Source organism: Gobius niger (genome assembly GCF_951799975.1).
Source record: "Gobius niger genome assembly, chromosome: 23".
In the NCBI taxonomy this organism is placed as follows: domain Eukaryota; kingdom Metazoa; phylum Chordata; class Actinopteri; order Gobiiformes; family Gobiidae; genus Gobius; species Gobius niger.
Genome location: NC_136874.1, coordinates 9,585,601 through 9,606,080, shown reverse-complemented (window position 1 = coordinate 9,606,080; position 20,480 = coordinate 9,585,601). Strand labels below are relative to the sequence as shown.

Here is a 20,480-nt window from a genome sequence, read left to right as displayed (position 1 = left end):
GCAAACAAAAAATGAATATGAGGCGATGATTCCGGCTCCATGCGTCGTCGAGGCCTGTTGTCTGCGGAAACGTATGGAAATAGATTGTTTTGCCGATGTTGCAAATGGAACGCCAGTGAAGCTGAGTGCTGTATGTTTGGCAGATTAGAGAGGGGAAAAAGCATTCAGTGAGTTGCTGGCTTTCTTTTTTTCTCTGCTGCGCTAGAGTCATGGTCAATTGAACTTTAAATGATCAATTTGGAAGCGAAGTGTCTGTGATCAATGGCCTAATGGTGGAAATACCAATGTTCTTTGTCCGTGATGTAAGAGTGCTAAAATCAACTCTGACAGCCTGTCTTTCAGTCCACACAAGTCTCCTTTTTGCATTTTTCTGAAATGCGTGTAAGCAAGTTTGCGGTGCATGTAGAAGAAGTTGGCACAGTGCACAAAGATTTCACATTTTTATGGTGAGAACATGCTGTGAAAGGCAAAACACGTGCATGTACACATGCAGACCAGAGAGTGCATTGGGAACACTTGTACATCACTGGATGCTGCTTATTTTTTATTTAACACATTTCTTGCAAGACATTGCCTTGATTGTGAATTTTGCAGCTAAATCAGTCAGAATAAAAACACTGCAGACTATTGCCAAGTTTGTGCTTGGATACTTGTTTGAAGCCAAACACCACAGAGTAGCTACGATACTTCACTGATCAACACAGCGCTATATCACATACACAGCCACGCTCAGACTCACACCAGCTTCTTTAGAAATCACTAAAATTGTCCTGTACATTGAAGCCTGCTCAAGTGAAGGTTTAGAACATTCAAAGCTAATGAATAAATTAACCGGTGCTTTGTTCAAACAGAGCCTTACGAAAAACATAAATACAAAAAATTGTTGCCATGACAAATACATCCATCATAAATATTAAGACACTATTGGGTAATCCAATAAGCGCAAAGAGGTTTGTAGAGTAGCAGGTTTTGGAGCACAGCAGAAATGGAGAGCAGAGAAAAGCACAATGGTCCAGTGCCATCAGTCAGCTTCTGTAGCTCCTGTTACCATCGAACCACTTGGCTGCTGTAATCCTCTGTGGTGGCTACCTCCTCCAGTGTGTTGATCACCTCATTCTGGTCTTCATCCTCCTCTGCTCCAGCTCCCAGTCTAAGCAGCTGGGCCCAGTATGTCCTGTGCAGCCGCTGCCGGTGCTGCCTCAGCTGCCGTCTGCGCAGGCGCTCCTCCTGGTGCTGCTGTTGCCGCTGGTATTGGTAGCGGCGCAGGAACAGCTCCTTGGCATACTCATAAAGCTCTACATCCAGAGCGTTGAGGCCCTCGATGCGCCAGCGCACTTTTTCGCTGATGCCCACACTGGCTGCACGAGTGCTGTTGATCTGCGTAAAGGCCCGGATGAAGCGCAGGCCAAACGTCCTCTCAAAGAGGTACTGCGTCTTGCGCTGGAACTCCGTCAGGCCATAGAAGGCCATGTTGCGCAGGTTGGCCTTGGCGCTGGCCAGCAGCACCTGGCCCCTCTCCAGCTCACTCATAGACGACATGTTATAGCAGCCCACCAGGCTAAGGTCCGCCAGCATCCGCACCTGTCGGTTATTGGCCAGGTTGGAAGGGCAGTTCATGAAGTCTGCCAGAGGCACTCCTGTCCAGTCGTCTCCGCTGTAGCAGGCAGGCAGCTCGTCCTGAGTGGCCGGATGCCCGTCACACATGTGTAGAGCTGTTTTCCACGTGGCTCCGCGTTGGACATGCTTCCATTCACTCAGGTACCGGGACACAGGGTCTCGAAGCATGGTGATGTAGTAGAAGTTTCTGCATCAAAACAAGACATGACATGTGTTACAACACTGCTGTACATTTACAATATGCAAGACATTGTGTAACACATGGATAGGATGCTTTGTCTTTAGACTGAGCAGCAGAAGAATGGGGGAAGTGGTCCCTGGAGTGAGCTGCAGTTACTGCAGTGGCTGAGGTTCATGTCCCAGTAATGTCACACTGCTGCTGTGCTGCTGCAGCACATCCCTCCTTTCTGATGTGCATGTGCACGGGCGTTTCTGTCTCTTAGATGACCTCTAGTACCCAAAAATGTGTTTGTCAAACACTGCAATAAATAAATTATAGCTCAACATTAAGTTTAATTATCCTTGTGTGCACTCACAGTGACTTGAAATGAAGATTTTTTTGTGGGGGCAATTGACACTCAGAAACTAGTTTACCTGAGAGCAATAGACAAAAGAAAATATGTATTATGTAAGATAAACTTCTTCTTAAGGCATTTTCGTCTCACACACTTCGTTCAAGAACACATCGTTCTTGTTTTGTTGAAAGGATTTCTTATCCCATCATTGTTTGTGTTTCAATTCAGGATCACTCTAATCTGCCCTAAACAGCACTTAAGAAAATGAGTGTTACCCGACTATATCTAACCCTTTCAGCGACTACAGCTCTGTGCGCTTATCTGTTGAGCCCTGCAGTGACCAACCTCACAGCGAGGTGACTGAAGGAGGCAGTGCAGGGAGGAATACTCACATTTATTTATTTTTTCAAGGAAAGCAGCAGACTAAAAATTGAAAAGGAAAAGAAAATGTTTGTGGGGTTTGTTGGATCACAGTGAACCTCCAGGGTCACACAGAAAGCAAACCAAATCTAAAGACAAGTCAAATGTCGCAGTGGTTTCATTCCACTGACTCAGTCCACCTGTAGCTTTCAGCTAGATCAAGACCGCAGTTGCTGGTTTCTTTGAAACATGGCTGTGGCTATGGATAACATAATCCCATTTTACTAGGCTACAACTACAACTACTTATTACTTACTTAATTAATTAGTTTTTAATTGCAGCTATCTATTATATTTACATTTGTGTTGCTAACTTGTAATTAAGTTGACTAAGTTTTTCATAATCACTGATTAAGCAGACAAGGTATTTTGGTTAAAACATGCAAAGAATCATCTGCCGTTTTGATTTGTATTTGTGATGTTCTGTTGCAGAGCAGTGAGCTGTGTAGGACTGGAGCTTTTACAAAGAGAGCATTCAACCACTTAACTGCTAAATTTGATTAAATAGGGAGAAGCTGTCTCAGTGTGCACAGAGCGTGCAGCCAAACAGCCTTAAAAGGTCCACAATTCAGCAATTATTGCCGGGCGGCAGATATCAATCAGCAGTGATATATTTTTAAGTGAGTGCCATGATGATATCATGGCAGAGCCCTCCCACAGACAGCACACCACCCAGGGATAATGGCCATCCACAGAGGAGTCTAAGTGAATTAGCCTGCCATCTTCGCCGGGTGAACGGACAGCTCGAGATGGATGGACGAAAGGGGCCGCCTCACAAAGCCGCCTTTGTTGTAGTTGCTGCAGAATGGCTCTGCCTTTCCTTCTCCAGTGCCTATCATCTATCTGTACAGCTAACCGTGAGACAGGGGATCAATAGTTGTCCATGCAGCCCGCCTTTTTGCGTCTGCGTTTTCATCATGACCTATTGACAAAGAGCTGCAAATGTCAAAGCTCTCCTCTTACCTGTGTCAGCGACAGAAAAAGGGTCAGATTATGAAAGGAAGTAATGATTACCACTTGGAGATTTGCCAAGTGCGATAACAGGAACAATTTGCCATCGTTCTGTACAAACCATAAAAACAAACTAGTAATAAAAAAAATCTGCAAGCTCAAGTCCCTCTGATGCGTTTCCTTTGGAGCAAGACATCTAAGCTCTCTTTCTTGTCTACTGTGGAATCCAACTTTCTTTGAACTGTTGACAAGGAAATTTGCATTACTACATACTATTTGCTCGGTAAACAGTTGTATGAATAGATAAACAACTATGTAGAAAAAAAATGCCTGCAGGTTTTTGAGGGCTTTCTGAGCCAAATAACTTTTTCAACACATCCATCTCTCTCCAACATCTGTGATCCAGTGCATTTTCTCCCGTGTCGGTGCTTAAAGTCCCGTTGCATGTGCTAAATGGCCTTTTAAGTCACTCAGGAGAACATGGCAACAGTTTCTTGGTTTTCAGTGAAACCTGATTGATTGTGCGAAAACCTTCTGTTGTCAGAGCGATCCCTCTTCTGCACTGTCAAATAAAAGCACAATCAGCCCGGGCTCTGCGTGTGACCGTGCGCTGCTCTGGAGAGAAAGTAGAATCAGCGTGTTGCGTTTTGCCGGCGATCAATGGCAACGCCTCGTTCATGCCCTTCTGCTGCCTGTCACCTTTCTCCACACAGCAACCTGCAAACACTATCGACCAGCTCTGCCTCTGATTGTCTCTCTCTCACTCTCTAAATCACCATCAAAAAGCTACAGAGGAAACTCACAGCCTACAATCGATATCGGCCTTGTTAATTCACTCCCGCCCATCAAGGACACCGTCAGACTCATGATAAAAGCCTCGATGGAAACTATTTATGCCACAGATGGAGCAAGCCATACAAAAACTCAGCCGGTCGACAACAATCTCATTTGATTCATTTGCGAAACAACGGAAATTTGTCATGTTGCCTAACTTGCCTTTGGTTCAGTTGTTTGGTTTCACACTGTTTCATTGAGACCGTCAAAGAGGCCCCGCTTTCAAAAGGCATTTGGATGAGTGAACTTGAGAGAAGAAGCCACACTGAAAACAAGCACAGGACCAAGCATCGATTTCACACTGAAGTCAGGGTGTTGATAACTGGCACAGTCACAGCAAATCCATTTTAAGGGTGTTTCTGCGGACGCTGGGGAACCCTTAACCAGAGGCCCTGGGGAACAGTCACCGCCACTTCCAGTCACATGGCGCTCGGCAGCTCATAGTCACCTTCCAAGTTCCTGTGAGATCAGCCCCCTTCGATAAAGGAGCATCTCTCAGGTTTTTCTACTTTTATCTCTAAAAAATTACGTTCCTTTGTGTGTAATTTTCACAGAAGATTGCAGAAAATGGTTGCCCTCATGACAATAAAATATGTGAATTCAATCAGCACATAAACTTAGTGCTTCATTACAAGATGTCATTTAAAGCCTATAAAGGTCATAGATATCTTGTCACTCAATATGAATGTGTGGCCTTTTTCCCGAGTGTTGGATGAAACCAGCGCTGCAGAACAAGCAGCTCTTCGACCGGGAAGGGGTTTATAGATAACACTGCATTAGTTGGAGAAGATACAATCTGTGCTGGTTCGATTTTCAGTTTAGTCCACCTGACTGTGGTGACTGGATGGATGTCGAGAGGCAGGACAAGCCAATGAAGACACGGGGAGGACAGCAGAAGTGCTAAATCTCAAAAGGCAAATGAGAGTGGCAATTAGAGGTCTGAAAGTGGGGGATCAGCCGACATATTCCGCTACAGCAAGTGGCGAGTGAAGGAGAGGTCTCATTACATCAGTCGCTGGACCAGGAGGTCAAGTGGGAGCCATTTCCACTCAACTGCTCCTCTCTCACACACTAATTTAATTTTTGTGTGCCAAATTGCGGGCTTCCAAGCACACATACCAAACAAGAGCTACTGCCACGCGCTTTTAGCTCGAAATATTCCATTAATAGTGTCTTGGCTCTCCAAAATTCAGTGTAACCCAGTTGGTGGAGCTGCTGGCTGCTAACTGTATTTGATAAATCACTGTGAAGTGCAGATTGAGAGGAAGGGAGTGAGAAGTGATGAGCAAGGAGCCTGGTGCTGCACTGTGATGTGATCTTCACTGGTCTCACATATGAAAAGCTATTTTGAGCAATAAAGGAAATGCCCCGGGGAAGGGAGAGGAGACAAGGGAACCAAGAAAAAACGGGGTCCATGCCATATGTGAGGCAATCGAGTTTGTGGAAGACTCGGTAAACAAAACCATAAGTACAAATAAGATGAGGCTTTCATCTTGTGGATTCAATACCGCGTAGAACACGCCATCGCTGCTGATAAATCTTCGGCAAAATCATCCATCTGTTTGTTCACATTTGGATGCAATTTGTGTAGCTCCACTCAGCACAATTCCAGACTCCATTTGGTTTGTTAAACACACAGTTAGCGGATCCATGCACGCACACAACAACCTGGTTTGTGCGGCTTTAGTAGCTTTAGCGTCTTAGCTTTAACCTTTGCCTGACATCATAATCTTTGCAGCTTTGTGAGGTGTCAGACGCTCTTCGAGGTCCATGCAGATATGAACGGATAAATGGAAGACTGCACTGAGAAAAAGGTCACATCTACCCACACAACCAGCACCGGCATCTGAAAGAATCTCACTTTTTTTTTCTTCATCAAAAAGCTGTTGAGAACAAAATCTTACTTTCCAGCAAAAAGCTGCAGCAAACAGAATCAGGTATTGATGATCAAGTCAAAGATTTGAAGTACAAATTGTTGATTTTATGTTCCTCTCTAAGGTAAGAATAAGAGAGAAAATCAGTGTATCTCCTTGCACAGGCCTGACAAAGATTTGAATACTGCAATATTTAATCAACTTCTATATTAATCCACGATTTCCTCCTCCCTGAGTAATAAAACCTGTCTTGGACTGCCCCTAATCCTCATACTGAGAGGAGAGATTAACAAGATCCTCAGAGTATCTCATTTCTCACAATAATACAACTAAAACACTGTATTTAAGGAACAGTGAGGGTATATCCTCCCAGTAATTTGATCACTGTCAGAAGAAGAAAGCCTTATTTTTCTGATTATGTGAGTTTTCACAATAAAAAAGATCTGGAAAAAAAAATCCAATCTTGACAAGCAAGAGATCACAATCATCTTCAGTTCATTATCACTTTCTATTTAAACAACAGTTGACAACCCGCTTCATGTTTTTTTTTTACACAATTGTTTGCTTTGAAGACATTTGTGTGTCTTGTAGTTTTCCTTGTCTTAGTCGGAGTTATTAGTTATTAAACAATTGACTTAGGGTTGTTTGAAAGTCCAGCCACTACAAATCACAGCAGTGTTTTCTTTATATTATCCATTTGACAAAAAATGAAGATAGTGTCTGCAAGGGCATTTGATATAGGAGTAGTGACAAATCAAACCCAGTCTATTACACTAGTAAAATCGAACTGTAGCCTTATAATCAATAGAACCATCTCACAATATAATGCGGATAAAGCAGCTTCCATCCGCAATTTAGTTTTTTTTTACTATGCCAAATGTCACTGCATGTAGCGTCATATATAATATATAATGTGAGATCCTTGTGCGAAACCTCATGCACTGAATCACACTAAATGATGAAAAACCTTCATTCTTCCGTAGGGCAAAGTACTTTCAGCCTGTTACACAAAAATATTCCACAGCAATTAATGGGAAACTGCAATTATTTAGTACAATAGTCTTTGCAGCTGACAAAAACTTGCTAACCTAAATAGACCTTTACAAACATACTTTCTATCTAAGTGTTAATGCATCTGGATGTTTCAAAAGAGCACCTTGAAGTGAATCTTGATTTTGAAACATAAATTGCAATCCTTCTTCACATGTACCTCATTTTAAGAAACGCTCAGAAACTGCCCTCATCATCACAAGCAGAGTTCCATTGCCAAATGAATAGCTTAAACCATTGAGAAGCCTAAATGTGAAGTACGAAGTAGGCTAATTAGACGCAGGCAGATCTTGGTTGTGGCCGTCCTGCATTCTTGCCTCTAATCTGAAATAATGAGGTCAGTAATAAGGTTACACTCTCTGACTGCTCAGTGTGGGGCAGCTGCCGAGGAAGACTAGGGCAACTTTGCAACCGAAACAAGTTTGACGTCTGACCTAGCAGCAATTTCGCGACCTGCTGCGAGGCCAGTGATGCTGCCACACGCTGGGAGTAAAGACCCGCAAGAGCTTCTGGCCAGTGTGAGCCCATCAAAAACAATTTGAAACTGTCCATATTAGTCATTTTTCCATGCTGGAGGGAAAATTGCCAGACAAGCTCAGAGCGAATGTGTAGGTGCAGGTTAACTCAAGGAAATAGATGTAAGAGGAGAGATGCAAAACATTTTCCTTTTGAAATTACTGCGCTCAAAGGGTGCCACAGGTTTTCTTCAAAATAGCAGCTAAATTCAGCCATGGTTTGACAAAGATGTGTTAACGCTGCGCCGCTAATGTCTCTTATCAAAACTGAAACTGGTTGCTATGCCAACTCCTCGTCTGACCGAGAAGCTAATTAGTGATGTTTCTCCCATTTCCTGGGCATTTTCTGCGAGACGTGAAACTTTTCACACTTTACAAGTGGAGTTAAGGCTCGCATTGGACTCATTCAAGTCATTATCTGTTGTTATGTGGTGCTCGTCTCCTGGGGACGTCGCAGTGGGAGGTTTGGACGCCAAACTTTCCCCCAAGGCACGGGAGAATGATTGATGTGGCGCTGTCTGTTCTTTGTAAAATGATAACCAGCTTTGGAAACTGCTAAATGTCAATAAGGTCATGCTTTGGGGCAGTGTAGATTTATCTGTCAGTTTGTCAGTCTTTCACACGGCGTAACATTTCCCCAAATAAAAAGGAGAAAATATGAGCCTCTGTTTCATTATGTGTTTTATTGGAGAATTACAACTAACCCCATGAGTGGACTCTATTTTGTTAACCAGCTTGTTTCAGTGTTTTATGACAGTGTAGATGCCCTCGTGATGAAACAACATATCACCTGGAAAGGTCCGCAGTGTGGCTTTAGGCTTGTATGAAGGTCAAAGTCAGACAAAAAAGCGGATGTATCCACCTTAATCCGCCCCACCCAAAGTTGCCTCTTTTTGCCTTGTCTCAGCTCTTACTTTGTATTGACACTTTCGGTACAGCGCGAAGGCCGTTCATTTAAGTGGCGAACAAGGGGAAATGTTTGCTGCTAAAATCTGATGTTTAGTAGATTGATTTGTGTGAAATGTCCTATGTTCATGTGTACTAACAAATCAATACTGCACCGTTTCTCTGCTAGGCCTAAGATCGACTTTGTGGGCCCGATCTTGTGCATCAAAATGGAGACGATAGCGTGACATTTTGCGCTCAGTAGGAGCGCACTTTGTGATCTTGCCACTCCAGACTTAGCGCATTTAAGTGGGTGGAGACACACACATTTTCCTTCAACCAGATCGACTCCAGGCGTCCAGGAGAGTGGTTGTGTGGGTTGAACATGTGCTTTTGTTTTGCTTCCCGTTCACGCCAAGCGCGGGCCGATCCGCGCCACAGCGGACGCTGTAGCTCTTTTTCTCTCGAGACGTGAACATCGTTTAGCTCACAATGGGGTAAATAAAGTTTTTAGTTTGACCTGTGAGAGCCTAAGGCTTTAGAAAGAACGCAAGACAGCGCAATGTAAACGAAGAAGTGAATGTCAGCCGTGTTTCCATCAGTGCAGTCACCTCCTCTTGTGACGCCCCCTCACAGGTGGCGGAGGCGAATGGCACATATAGCGCCGCCACTCGGAAAATAATTCGCCAAAAGCCTGCACCACCCCGTGCGCCGCCACAAGATCTGGCCCTGTATCTGTATAGTAGCTGATTTTATCTTGACTTCTCCAGTCCTATGTTAAAGGTATAGCGGAGGATGTTCTATTTCCGGGTGGATCATCAAGACGATTGGTCCTCCTAATTGTCAATCATTCTGGCGATATGCCTACGTAAGGCCGTCGTGTGTGCTCGCCCCTTGTTAATTTCTGCGCATGCGCACTTTCAAGCCTATGTGAGTTACGCTGTTAGCCATTCATTGCTGCTCGCAGAACGCACCGAGTCGTTTGAAAATGGCAGAGGGTCGCAAGAGTAAAAGTGTCTTCGAAGTGTATGAGAAGAAGAGAAAGGCTTCAGAAGAGAGAAACAAGACCAGAGTGTTTTTGGGAGATTCTTCCTCCTCGGAGGCAGGTAGAGCGTTGCGCATGTGCATTTTTTTTAAAAAGTGGAGAGGGCGGTTCTTTCCTAAAATTCAGGAAAATCCTCCTGTATACCTTTAACTGATATGAGAGATGGAGTGGACATAATTCCACTCGAACTTCCAGAATAAGGAGAATAGCCCCTCAAAAACTTTGAATAAATCAGCAGACATCAACAAAGGAACCTCACATTTATTGTGGACCTGCACAAGTATTTTTTGTGAAATATGGAGAATTGATAAATCTTTGAACTCAAACATATACACCTCTCCATTGGTGCCATTTCCGTAGCAAACATTAATATATTAAACCAGGCAGTGGGGGACAGAGGTGAAACGAAGGTGACCATGTAGTGTTCAGGGCAGCCAGATGGAGCTGCTGTAACGTGAGGGGCGACATACAGGCCACCGACTTTGATCATAAAGTGCGCTAATGAGGTGAGGCTGACTGCTGTACCTTACACTTGTCATGACCTTGAATCGCATGACGACAATGGGAAACTTGAGATAATACAGTTTTAATACCCTATAGTGCCAGATAAAGATCAGGATTCATGGCTAATTCCCCCGGATTTGTTGCTTTTCGTCCCCCAAGTCCCATGACTAAAGCTGGGAGAATTATTTGACGACATCTTAACTATAAGTACAACACATCTTCATTCAAAAGTTGCAAAATTAGTTGTCAAATTGAATACTGGGTGCAAGGGCATTGAGTGGTCAGGTCCGCTTTAAGAGAAACATGTGGGAAAATGTCTAGAATGAGACGCTCACAAACTCCTTCACAGCCCGCCGCGTGTAGCCTCTGGGTGTGAGTGGGCGTCTTCCGCTCCTGTGAAGTTTGCTCCCTGCTCCCATTGCTATAAGTGACTTGTATAAGACGGGAGTCATCCTTCTATATCCATGCACTTTTGAGAGAGGACCGGCTTTTGTAATCGCGCACAAAAAGCTTTTCGAGAGTAATAAGAGAAATAAAAGTACACTGAAGATGAATGGGATGTGCTTCTAATCAGGGGTTATCTCTAAGCGCAGGTGCCTCGACGAGTGCACTCAGGATTATATGGAATTATTGCGGAAACTAGAAATGCTCTTTCCTTTGAGAAATAAACCCATCTCAAAGCGACACTGCGGACAATGCCCTGTTATATGTTGCAGTGTCATGACTAAAGTGGAGTAGAAAGCTCTATAAATGTGCCATCGATACCAGACGCAGACAATGCTAGTTTTTAGGCAAGGTTTCAAAGTTATAGCAAGAGCAGAATTTTTGTTTTTACCAATAAAACACCTGAAATGTGAAAGTAATGCTGGTTCTTTATTCTATTTGAGTGAGATGTAATGCAGTGTGACTTTAACCCCGCAAATCAATGTTTTCCACTGCGGTACACATAAAATAGTTTCCATTTTATTCAGTCCCAGCTCTACTCCTAACAATGATCGGTTACTGCCACACGATTGGCTGTAGACCTGTTCGTAATTGAGATTGACCAATGGCTGTAGATTCAATCACGATTCGATCCAAATTAAATGAATTGCACATTCTGACATCTTACTGAAATATGCATTGCTCTCCAAGTGTGCCATTGCGAACGTCATATGAGCTAACACTTAACAGTTTCTTTACAGCGCTGCCGTCTCCATCTGCGTCAGACTCGGTCACATATCGGAGATGCAGGCCAAAGCGACAGAACAAGCAGCCTTCAGGTCTGGTAAGTGTAAAGCATAAACGTCACGGCTCCAGTCAGCTGCCGTTCAGCTCTCTCCACATCACATGGAGACGTAACTGTTCTTCTATTTCCAGGCCAGCGATCACTGTTGCATACTGCTAACCTCACGGGCCACGGCTGTCTATAGACGCCAAACCGACTGGACAACATCCAGGGGAAATGACGCTCACAGTGCATTTTTACAGGTACAGGTACGCGTGACTCGTGACGTATTCGGTTCATTTAAAAAAGCTGTAATCAGGTCATTTGAAAGAGACATACTGCACCTGACTGTAACTGTCGATGCACTTTATCTATAAAGGCCCTGTACTGATATAGATAATGTGTTTTTGTCCTTAAGTATATTTTGAAAGCATATAATGTGCATCTAATTATAACTTATTTATATCTATCGTGATCTTGCCAGCTATTTGTTGTTTACTTTACCATGACAGTAATGCTCATAAACTCATCCCAGTCGAGATTTAGAATGCTACAAATGCATTGGGAAAGCTCGGATTGACTTTAGATAACAAATAACTATTATTTAAGTCATCTTACAAAAAGATCACGCTCCAAGTATTAAAAAACATATTTTAAAGGGCAGGAATGATGATCTATGAGTGTTTTTTCTCACATGGATAAGATGATAAAAGAACTAAACCTGGGTGCCATTTTGAGGACTTTTCACCATCAAAGAGGTGTTTTTTGTAATTGCTATGGCAACAATTCTCATATTTCATGACATGATTGGACCAAGGATAGTTCCCATGTTGTAATTCAAATAGAAGATAACCCCCACCACCCTTTTTTTATGGAACAAATGCACAAATCTAACAAAGGTTGACTTTACACTTGCTCCGTGCATACACTGCTTTGTGTCCACTGTCCAGTTTAGTGTCAGTGAGGCAAACTGCATGTGCTGAGCAGCTTGAGCCAGGCTTGTCAGACTCATAAAGATCGAGCCTTGTCCATGTCTAATTGGTTGCGACAGAGCAGCTGACCTCCGACCTCCTGCCCTGACGTGGAGAGGCTCTGCACAGTGGCCTTTTTTCACTGAACAGTTCGATCAAGTATCCGATTATCAGCAAGTGTTTATCAATGCAAGCCCCTTGGTATTGTGTGTCGCAGTGGAAATGGAGCGCCTCGAAGTTGCTTTTTTGCCGAATGAAAACTTAGGCGTTGATTCCCTATAAACTGCGAGTGGAAACATGAGTCCACAATCAACACCTCCCAGTCCATGGGAGTTTTGCAATTCAAATGATGAGGTGTCAATTTCAACATTTTGTGAATAAAAAAAAGGTTTTCAGATACGTGGTGTAAAATCAGACATCTCCGACACACTGCAAATTGCTCTGAAATTACACTTTGAGGACCGTGCTCTGCTATTTGTCTCTGCAATTACATTTTCATGTTGGCTGTAAAGGTATTCTCAATGCGAAGTGGTGCTGCACGATAGTCTAGGGGTTGAGGCTGTGGCACATATGCAGGACACTGTGCCCGCCAAAGCAAGCTTGTCAATTTGCTGAATGTCTGTTTACCTCAACCCCTTTCATCCACACTACATTTTCCTTTCAAATATAAAACCTGCAAACCAAGCCCCTTTTATCATCTCTAAAGTTCGCCTCATTGAACCAAGTGCATGACGTATTTGCTTACAGCTACAAATCAAGATTAACCAAAGATCTAATGAGGCCTGCCTTCCCTTGACTTACATGGAGCTGACAAGTGTTGTCTTGTTAATTCTGTCTTCGTGCTGATATGGCTGTGAGGCGCATCTCCAATGCTATTCAGGAGTGTTACAGGAACAGAGGACGGCTGAAGGATTGGCAGCATATTCAGCGAATTTCAAAAAGGGCTGGAACATATGGGGATCTGAGCCCTGAACCAAACATGAGGTAAATTGGCTTGAACGGCACAGGCACCACACCTCAAAGGACCGTGGCCTTCTTAAGTGGTTTAGCGCCTTAAGCTGTGCGGTAATTAAAGGAAATTGAGGCAGACCTGCAAGAGATTAAGGTGACAGCCTGGTGCAGTGTAGGTACGCACTATGGTGTGAAATAAAGGCACTTGTTCTGAATTTAAACACCTGACACAATATCAAGATCTCTGCCACCCTGCTGTTTGTCAGCACACAGTGTTTAGTGGGTGAGCCCCGTGAAGTAATTTCACAGGCTTCAAGTTAAGATTCAATAATGATCTTTGCCTTATTCATTCAAATTAGATGGAGAGAATAGTATTAATGAGTGTATAACTGGCCTATCGTAGGCGTAGTAGAAAGGGCATACTGTGGTTCATAGTTTTATTGTATTAAGATTAAGATTATGCCATTTGTTGTAGATATAGGTCAAGGGCTTTTTGTTTTGACATGTTAACTAATGTGGAATAGAAGCTCCATTAATATGCTGCTCATGAGCTTCTCGTGAGAAATATGCAAAATCAAATCAAAGATGTTTATTCATTTAGAAATATTAAGACCTGTGATTTAAGCTGTAGGCAGTTACAGGCTGCCAAAACCCTAATGCTATTTTAATTGCCTGTCGTTTCCCCCGCACTTTTATTTGCCAGTCCGTGGCTGATGAAACTAACTTTTGGCTCCTTCACGCACAGACTGATTTGTGCGTATTTGAAAGTGTTGATACATAAGTGACAGTGAATGGTTCACCTTTTACTCTTCTGCGCGCTCTTCTTGTCCCTCTTGTTCATGACCACGGGCACGCAGCTCGTGAGCTCGGTCCAGTCCGCGTGCAGCCCGCAGCTCCAGCCCGTAGAGAAGCGCGAGAAGAGCCAGGACTCGGCTTTACCGGGTCGGTGGCAAGTGCACTTCCTCTGGCCGGGCATGCAGTCGCACGGCTGCTCCAACTGGATGTTTTTGACCAGGTGGCGCCCGAACGTGGTGCCCCCCGTTTTTTGAATGTGCAGAAACACCATGACGTCGTCCCCGCGGATGTTGAAGTCGACGTGCCTGTCCAGATCCCGCTCCGTAAAGTTAAATTTGGTGGTGATCTTGGAGGGAAGGTCCTCGTCCGCGTCGTCCGGGTAAACAAAGTCATATCCGGCAGAGTAGCGCTGGAAAAGCCCCTTCTCGTCCCCTCTGAAGTAGCAGGTGTTGCTGTCCGCGGGGCACACGTATTGGTACCCAATCATCAGAAACAGCACCGCTGCAATGGGGACGAACAGAAGTCTATTGAACTTCTCCTCCATGATGACAACTGTAAGTCACTCCGCCACCACAAGCATTAACATGACTCCCCAGCCGTGCCTCTGCTCTCCCAGTACCATCCTGTCAATGAAAACCTCGCTGCAACTTTGGTCCAGGGCAGTTACACCTCGTCCCGCATCAGGAGCGCTCTCAAACTTTCCGCCGTCACTCTGAGCCTCACTGTCCTCCGTGCATGTGCCGATTTAAATATGCCACAGAACTGTCTTATTCATCTCTCATCCACACTGCGCTAACACCTTGGGGACGTCAGAGGAGCGGCACATCCCTGCACCTGCAGTGTGCACGCTCGGCTGTCCTGCCAGTGCCAACTGATCGCTATCTGCAGGAGCGCCGCGACAAGCTGCGCGGAACGAACAGAGCCACTTCCGAGTGAGAATACAAAATCAAAGTCCTGGTTTGAACTTATTCACAATCTGTATTTATCACAGTTGATGGAAGCCTGCTCAAAGTGAAACTGAAATACGCGATAGACTTAACACATTTCACTTCACTAGCTATTACCTGTATTATCAGTCTTATCAGAATGGCTTCGAAGGAACGAGCTTGCATGGAGCTACTTCAAATCAAGTTCGGTGGATCAATGATGATTTCTTCTCTTCAACGTTAGGGTGGGAAATGGTATAAACGTGTAATAATGTGGAATTTGCGTGGCTCGCGTCAATGCGTGCGTAATTTGCGCGCATGCGGTGTAGTCCAGTGATTCTCAAAGTTTCCACACCACATTGACCTTCCAAGCAAAAAAAGGATATAAACAAAATAGACTTCAGTTTGGTCTTTAGCTATACAATGAATAAAGTGCACCCTGAGACCCACTGTCCAACTTGACTAGTTTAAAACTAAAGGCTACAGTAATTTCAAAAACAAGACGTTGTACAATAAACGTAACCACATTCTTTTCATAGACTTGCTTTTACTTTGAAAACGGGTAGAATCACTTTACGCCGTGATTTCTTCCGCTTTGACTCTACATCTGCGCCAGTCGTCTGTCCCGACTACCGACTCGGTGACGCAACGCGCTCTCTAATCCCGCACGCACACCCCGGCAATTTGAGGAACCCATAGGACAATCACTTTTGCCCACATTACGCATTCCAGTTAAATAGCTTTCCAAACTGCTAAGTGGGGTTTTATTGGTCGCCTGCAGAGCAACGTTTATTCCTCCAACCACTTGCTTTATTCTGGACAGGTTATCAATAATTTCGCTGATGCATCACGGGCGGTTAGATCCGTGTCACAGTTTTGTCACGTGGTTGATAGATTGCCGCGCAGTCAATCGGAAAGAAAGAGTTGAATCCCCGGGCGAATCATTTCAGCACCATGGACAGTTTCCAGGAGCATGACGCTTTTACGTCAATAATTGGCCCGGAGCGCGTGTGAGACAAAATGCGCGCGATCACGTCAGTATCCTACAACAAATTAAACACGACCAGACGTATTAGGGTTACACAATGACAACATATGGGCATGGGTAATGACTCGAACTAAAGGCATGTGGCCACACAGTGATGGATTTCCAGTAAGCCGCGCCGATCAAAAGCTTTTGTTATTTTGCCTAAGATGCCCTCCATCAAGGGATTTAACCGGGCTGCACTTTAGTATGTATTCTGTTCAATCCTCTTTGTGCAGCCCGTGCCCTTTGGCCTCTCGCTCTGACACTATAATCTGTACAGGGGGAGTTTGGTGTGCACTTCCCCACATCTCACGGTCCCTTAAGAGGAGACCGCAGGAGAGGCAGGTGAATTGGTTATGCTAAGACAAGGCGCATGCGGTTTTTCCAAAGGTCAAACAAAAGCTGGACTCTGGCCCGAGTGATGATAATATCCCGTGTCAGCGCGCTCTTTTCCTGTGGTCCTCCGCCTCCATAGTCAGATATATGACAAAGTGCTTTCCGCAAAATGGCACGCCGGCTGATTAAAAAGTGTATTAGTCCCGGATGGCAAAGGAGGGAGAAAGGGGGAAAAAAAAAAATCTGCATTAATGTTTTGTGCACTGAAGCAAGACTTGTGTTGTTCTGGCTGCGCAGCTGGGATATTTACGAGGTCCCTGGCGCTCACTACACAAGCCTTATGAGAAATAACCCTGGGATGTGCTGAATCAGCTGGCTGCGGCTATATACTGTACAAGCTCTCCCAATAATGGAACTCAAGCTTCATGAAAATTATGATTGGTTTGGGGATTTCTATTTTATATCTGTTCGCCTTTTTGTTTTGTGTATCAAAGCCGTGGACCGACTCGGGGTGTGTGTATTTGGTATTTATGGGAATTAACTATTGATTTTGAAATGATGCGGGGAGCTGTGGCTGAGAAAGTTTGCGAGAGAGAGAGAGAGAGAGCTGAGCTGCCCGGGACGCTATTAAAAGTAGCAAATGAAATCTCAGAGTGCTGCGCGGGAAAGATTAGGAAAAAATTAAAGGGAAAATTTAATAGCCGTTTTTTAGGGACGAGGCATATCAAACTTCAGGGCATCGGTAAAAATGTGCACCTCCTGCCACCAGCGCATTGTGGTCATATTAGCGAAAAGCAAAGCAGCATTCACCATCTCAAAGGGCTAAATGCACAGATGGAAAGCTTAAAGGAGCACTTTTAATGTTTCACTCTTTGTTGCAGGTGCATGATTGGGAAATGAAGTGGTTCTCACTCTCTAGTTGCAGCTGGTTTTATTTCGCGGTGGTTGTAATTGATGAACAAACATTTTTTTAGAGCCTGTACTTTGTAAGACAGTTTCCTCCCATGTTTGAGAACCACTGGTCTAAAACTGTAGGCTGGGTGACCACAACAAGTAGTAAAAGTGGAGCTATTCTAAACCTTTTAAGCCTATCTTAGCTTAAGACCAACATAGAACCATTCCAAATACTGTTTTAGCCCCAAAACACACTCAAGACCCAAGACCCAATATTGCACACTTTATGCAACAAGTAGCTTATATATATATACATTCCTCATTGTCCACAGTTTGGAACAAGAGGCTCTTCAGGATGTTGTGATGACTGTCTGAGGCCACCACAGCAGCCGGCTGCTCTTTATAGCTCATTATAGGCCTGGGATGACGGTTACCACTGCTGTGTGCACTCTCTCTGCTGGCCCTCATACTTCGGCATTTGTTTGCACTGCCCAGCAACCGGTTGATGTTGTCGAGCAGTGTCACGGGTGTGCGCTCCAACCGAAACAGGATTATTCACTACAGTCATTTATCAGTGGTTATTTTTACCTGAGAAAAGAAGAAAAAACTTCATAAGTACATTTTCATTTCAATCGTTTATTGAAAGCCAGTTGTTTGTTCCCTGCAGTTGTGTGAGGTTCTCCCCACGGGTCCCAGTCCCGTCCGTCCCCTGTTGTCCCCACGCGGTCCACAACCCTCTCTGCCCCGGATGACGAAGAAGACACTGTTGGACTGCGCTCAGCTCCTTGGCAACCGAAAGTCCCCATCATTGGCGCAGCGCAGTGAGGAGCCGCGATACCATCTACATTTTCTAACAGGTAATTGAAGCTTGTGATGGTGATGTGTCCTGTGGCGTCCTAATCAGCCTTCCTGTCTCCACCGCCGCCGCTGATGGATGTTTATAGTTTGTTTGAACCAGGCTGTGTGTCACTGAGCGCTGAAGTAGAGTCGAACAGCTGAATGGATGTCAGAGGGGAAATGACTGTAATTTCTCTCGTCTGGTTTTATTGGAGCATGTGCCCTCATATTATGGCCATCGTCGTGGCTTCTGTTATTCGGTAAGGAACAGGAGTGCAATTTCCCTGCCAAACATATCCCATGTATGATTACTACCGAAACTGTCTGGACTTGAGGCCACTCTCTTCATCAAATCGAGTGGACAGCTATTTTTTTTATCTGATGCTTAGTTTAAGTACATACCAATCTACAAGTTTGGCACTTTCTTTTAACATGGAGCAAACCTTTCATTAAAAAAATGGCATCTTTAAGCCATCACCTTTCAATCTGAAATTCCACTGCATCTTTGTTTTGCCTTTTGCCTTACTGAACAATTAATTTATGCTATATCGCATTGATTCACATACATAATACATACTTTTAATGAATTTCACACTTTCTTATTCAGGAAAAATCCTCAGAGGCAAACCCAAGGACACTTAAGTGCTCAGCTTCGCAAAGTATGTAATTCTGAATAGCAGCGAGACGTTTAGGGTGAGCCTCGTTTAAGGCTGAATACATTTTAATTAACATTTCTACTTTTGAATGAAAATGATTGCGGGTTGGGAGTGTCACATATAAAATCGGTAAATGCAGCTTCTTTACAGTGGAGTAACTGCAAGAATCCAAAGTCCATGATAAGGATGTTGAAAATTGATTTGGTTTGACTGATCTGTAGCTCAGCCAGACAGTTCCCCTCACTTTAAAGACTGAGGCCATGTGAGAGATGTCACCGTGCTATGATATTTGCCAGTTGTTTTCCTAAAGTAGAACATAGCACTCCAGGTCAAAAAAGGCAGATTCCTCGTTTGAAATATGCAATTTGAAAATACCTCATCAAAAAAATGGTTCAAATTGCTTTTTGTAAATTTGGCGCAGCGTTTCTCAAGGCCTCTTATAAAACAGCTGCTAAAATGAAGCTTTTTTTATCAGCATTCACAAGAGGCAGGTAGCCAAACCGTTTCCTTTGCCCTTTGCTGTGAATTATTAATCTTTTATGCTGCCCTAAGTTGCATTAACCTTTTCTTAACACCGTGATGAAACACTTGTTTGCACTGCCGTCATTTGTATCATAGAGTCCTTGGTTTCCGATGAGGTCTCTCCTGATTATGGCGGATAATGGTGGCTCTGGCCGGGACAGGTCCGTGCCAAGTCGACCTTGCCTTAGAGCTGACTCAGGAGCTCTCTGGGACCACTGCCCGAGAACTCTCACCACTTAGACTTTTACAGACAATTTAGCGCAGTGCCTCGGGTTTGGTCATCATCATACATTCCAGGCACAATCCAGAGGAAAGGTCCAGTCCTCGCCGTCTTCGTGTTTATTCCTTTATTTCATCCAAATTGCTCTGGTGGCATCTACCTGGCAGCCGGGCCGCTTTGTTGTTCTAGCCATTGGGATTGAATTATTCATGTCCACGCAGGATTTGCATTTGTGCGCTCTCCGGTGGGTCGCGATTAAATTCACAGTCTTAAGCAGTTATGAATTTTTAGGAAAAAAAAATTAAAAGGTAGATTTGTGCTGCGGTGTTGGAGTAGGAATTGAAATAAGTCATTATCTCCCGCAAACACCTTCCCGGGACGTGGCTTCAAAAGCATACTTCACTGGTGCTACCCAGACACACAGCAGGGAGAATATATATATATAAATGTGAAAAAAAATCCTGCCTGGAGAATCTCTGGGAGGACAGTTGTGGCAAGCTGCTTAGGTAACTGCATTAAACTACCCAACATCAAAGACTTAAGTATTCAGGGAGCCTTAAGATGGCGAGAAATGTACAAAAATGGATTATTCCTCCTTGAGTAAACAGACAGAATGTAAGTGAGAGGGAGAGGCTTTTTGCACAGGAGCAGCTGGTGAGTTTAAGTGCTCTGATGATGTGATGGAAAACATGATGAGGAGACCAGCGCAGTGCTCATAGTATGATATCAAATCACGCCTGACAGTGCCATGATTTAAGAGGCTCTGCTCACATTCTAGTGTAGGATTACTTTTTTAGATGGAAGAACCTCTATAGGAATTCAATGTTGTTTTAAAAAATATTATATATAAGTTTATTATTACAAAAGAAATCTGCCATTTTATGAGGAACTGGCCAGCATTGTCTACAGATTAACATCAGAAGCTAAAA

At 44.0% G+C, this 20,480-nt stretch overlaps 1 protein-coding gene across 1 annotated transcript; it reads right to left on the bottom strand.

The window, feature by feature from the left end:
* Positions 1-425: 425 nt before the first annotated feature.
* LOC306981769 (heparan-sulfate 6-O-sulfotransferase 3-B-like) lies at positions 426-15,067 on the bottom strand. The gene is made up of 2 exons (XM_079581423.1): positions 14,139-15,067; positions 426-1,804 (listed from the first exon to the last, which is right to left on the bottom strand). The coding sequence occupies exons 1-2, from the start codon at positions 14,675-14,677 to the stop codon at positions 1,045-1,047; spliced, it is 1,299 nt and encodes a 432-aa protein (XP_079437549.1). The 5' UTR covers positions 14,678-15,067; the 3' UTR covers positions 426-1,044.
* Positions 15,068-20,480: the final 5,413 nt, after the last annotated feature.

Excerpts from the sequence above, each read along its gene's own strand:
- LOC306981769 (XM_079581423.1), bottom strand. The coding sequence starts at position 14,677 with ATGGAGGAGAAGTTCAATAGACTTCTGTTCGTCCCCATTGCAGCGGTG. Across the intron at positions 1,805-14,138 it reads AGCGCGCAGAAGAGTAAAAG|AAACTTCTACTACATCACCA; the intron begins GTGAACCATTCA and ends GTTTTGATGCAG.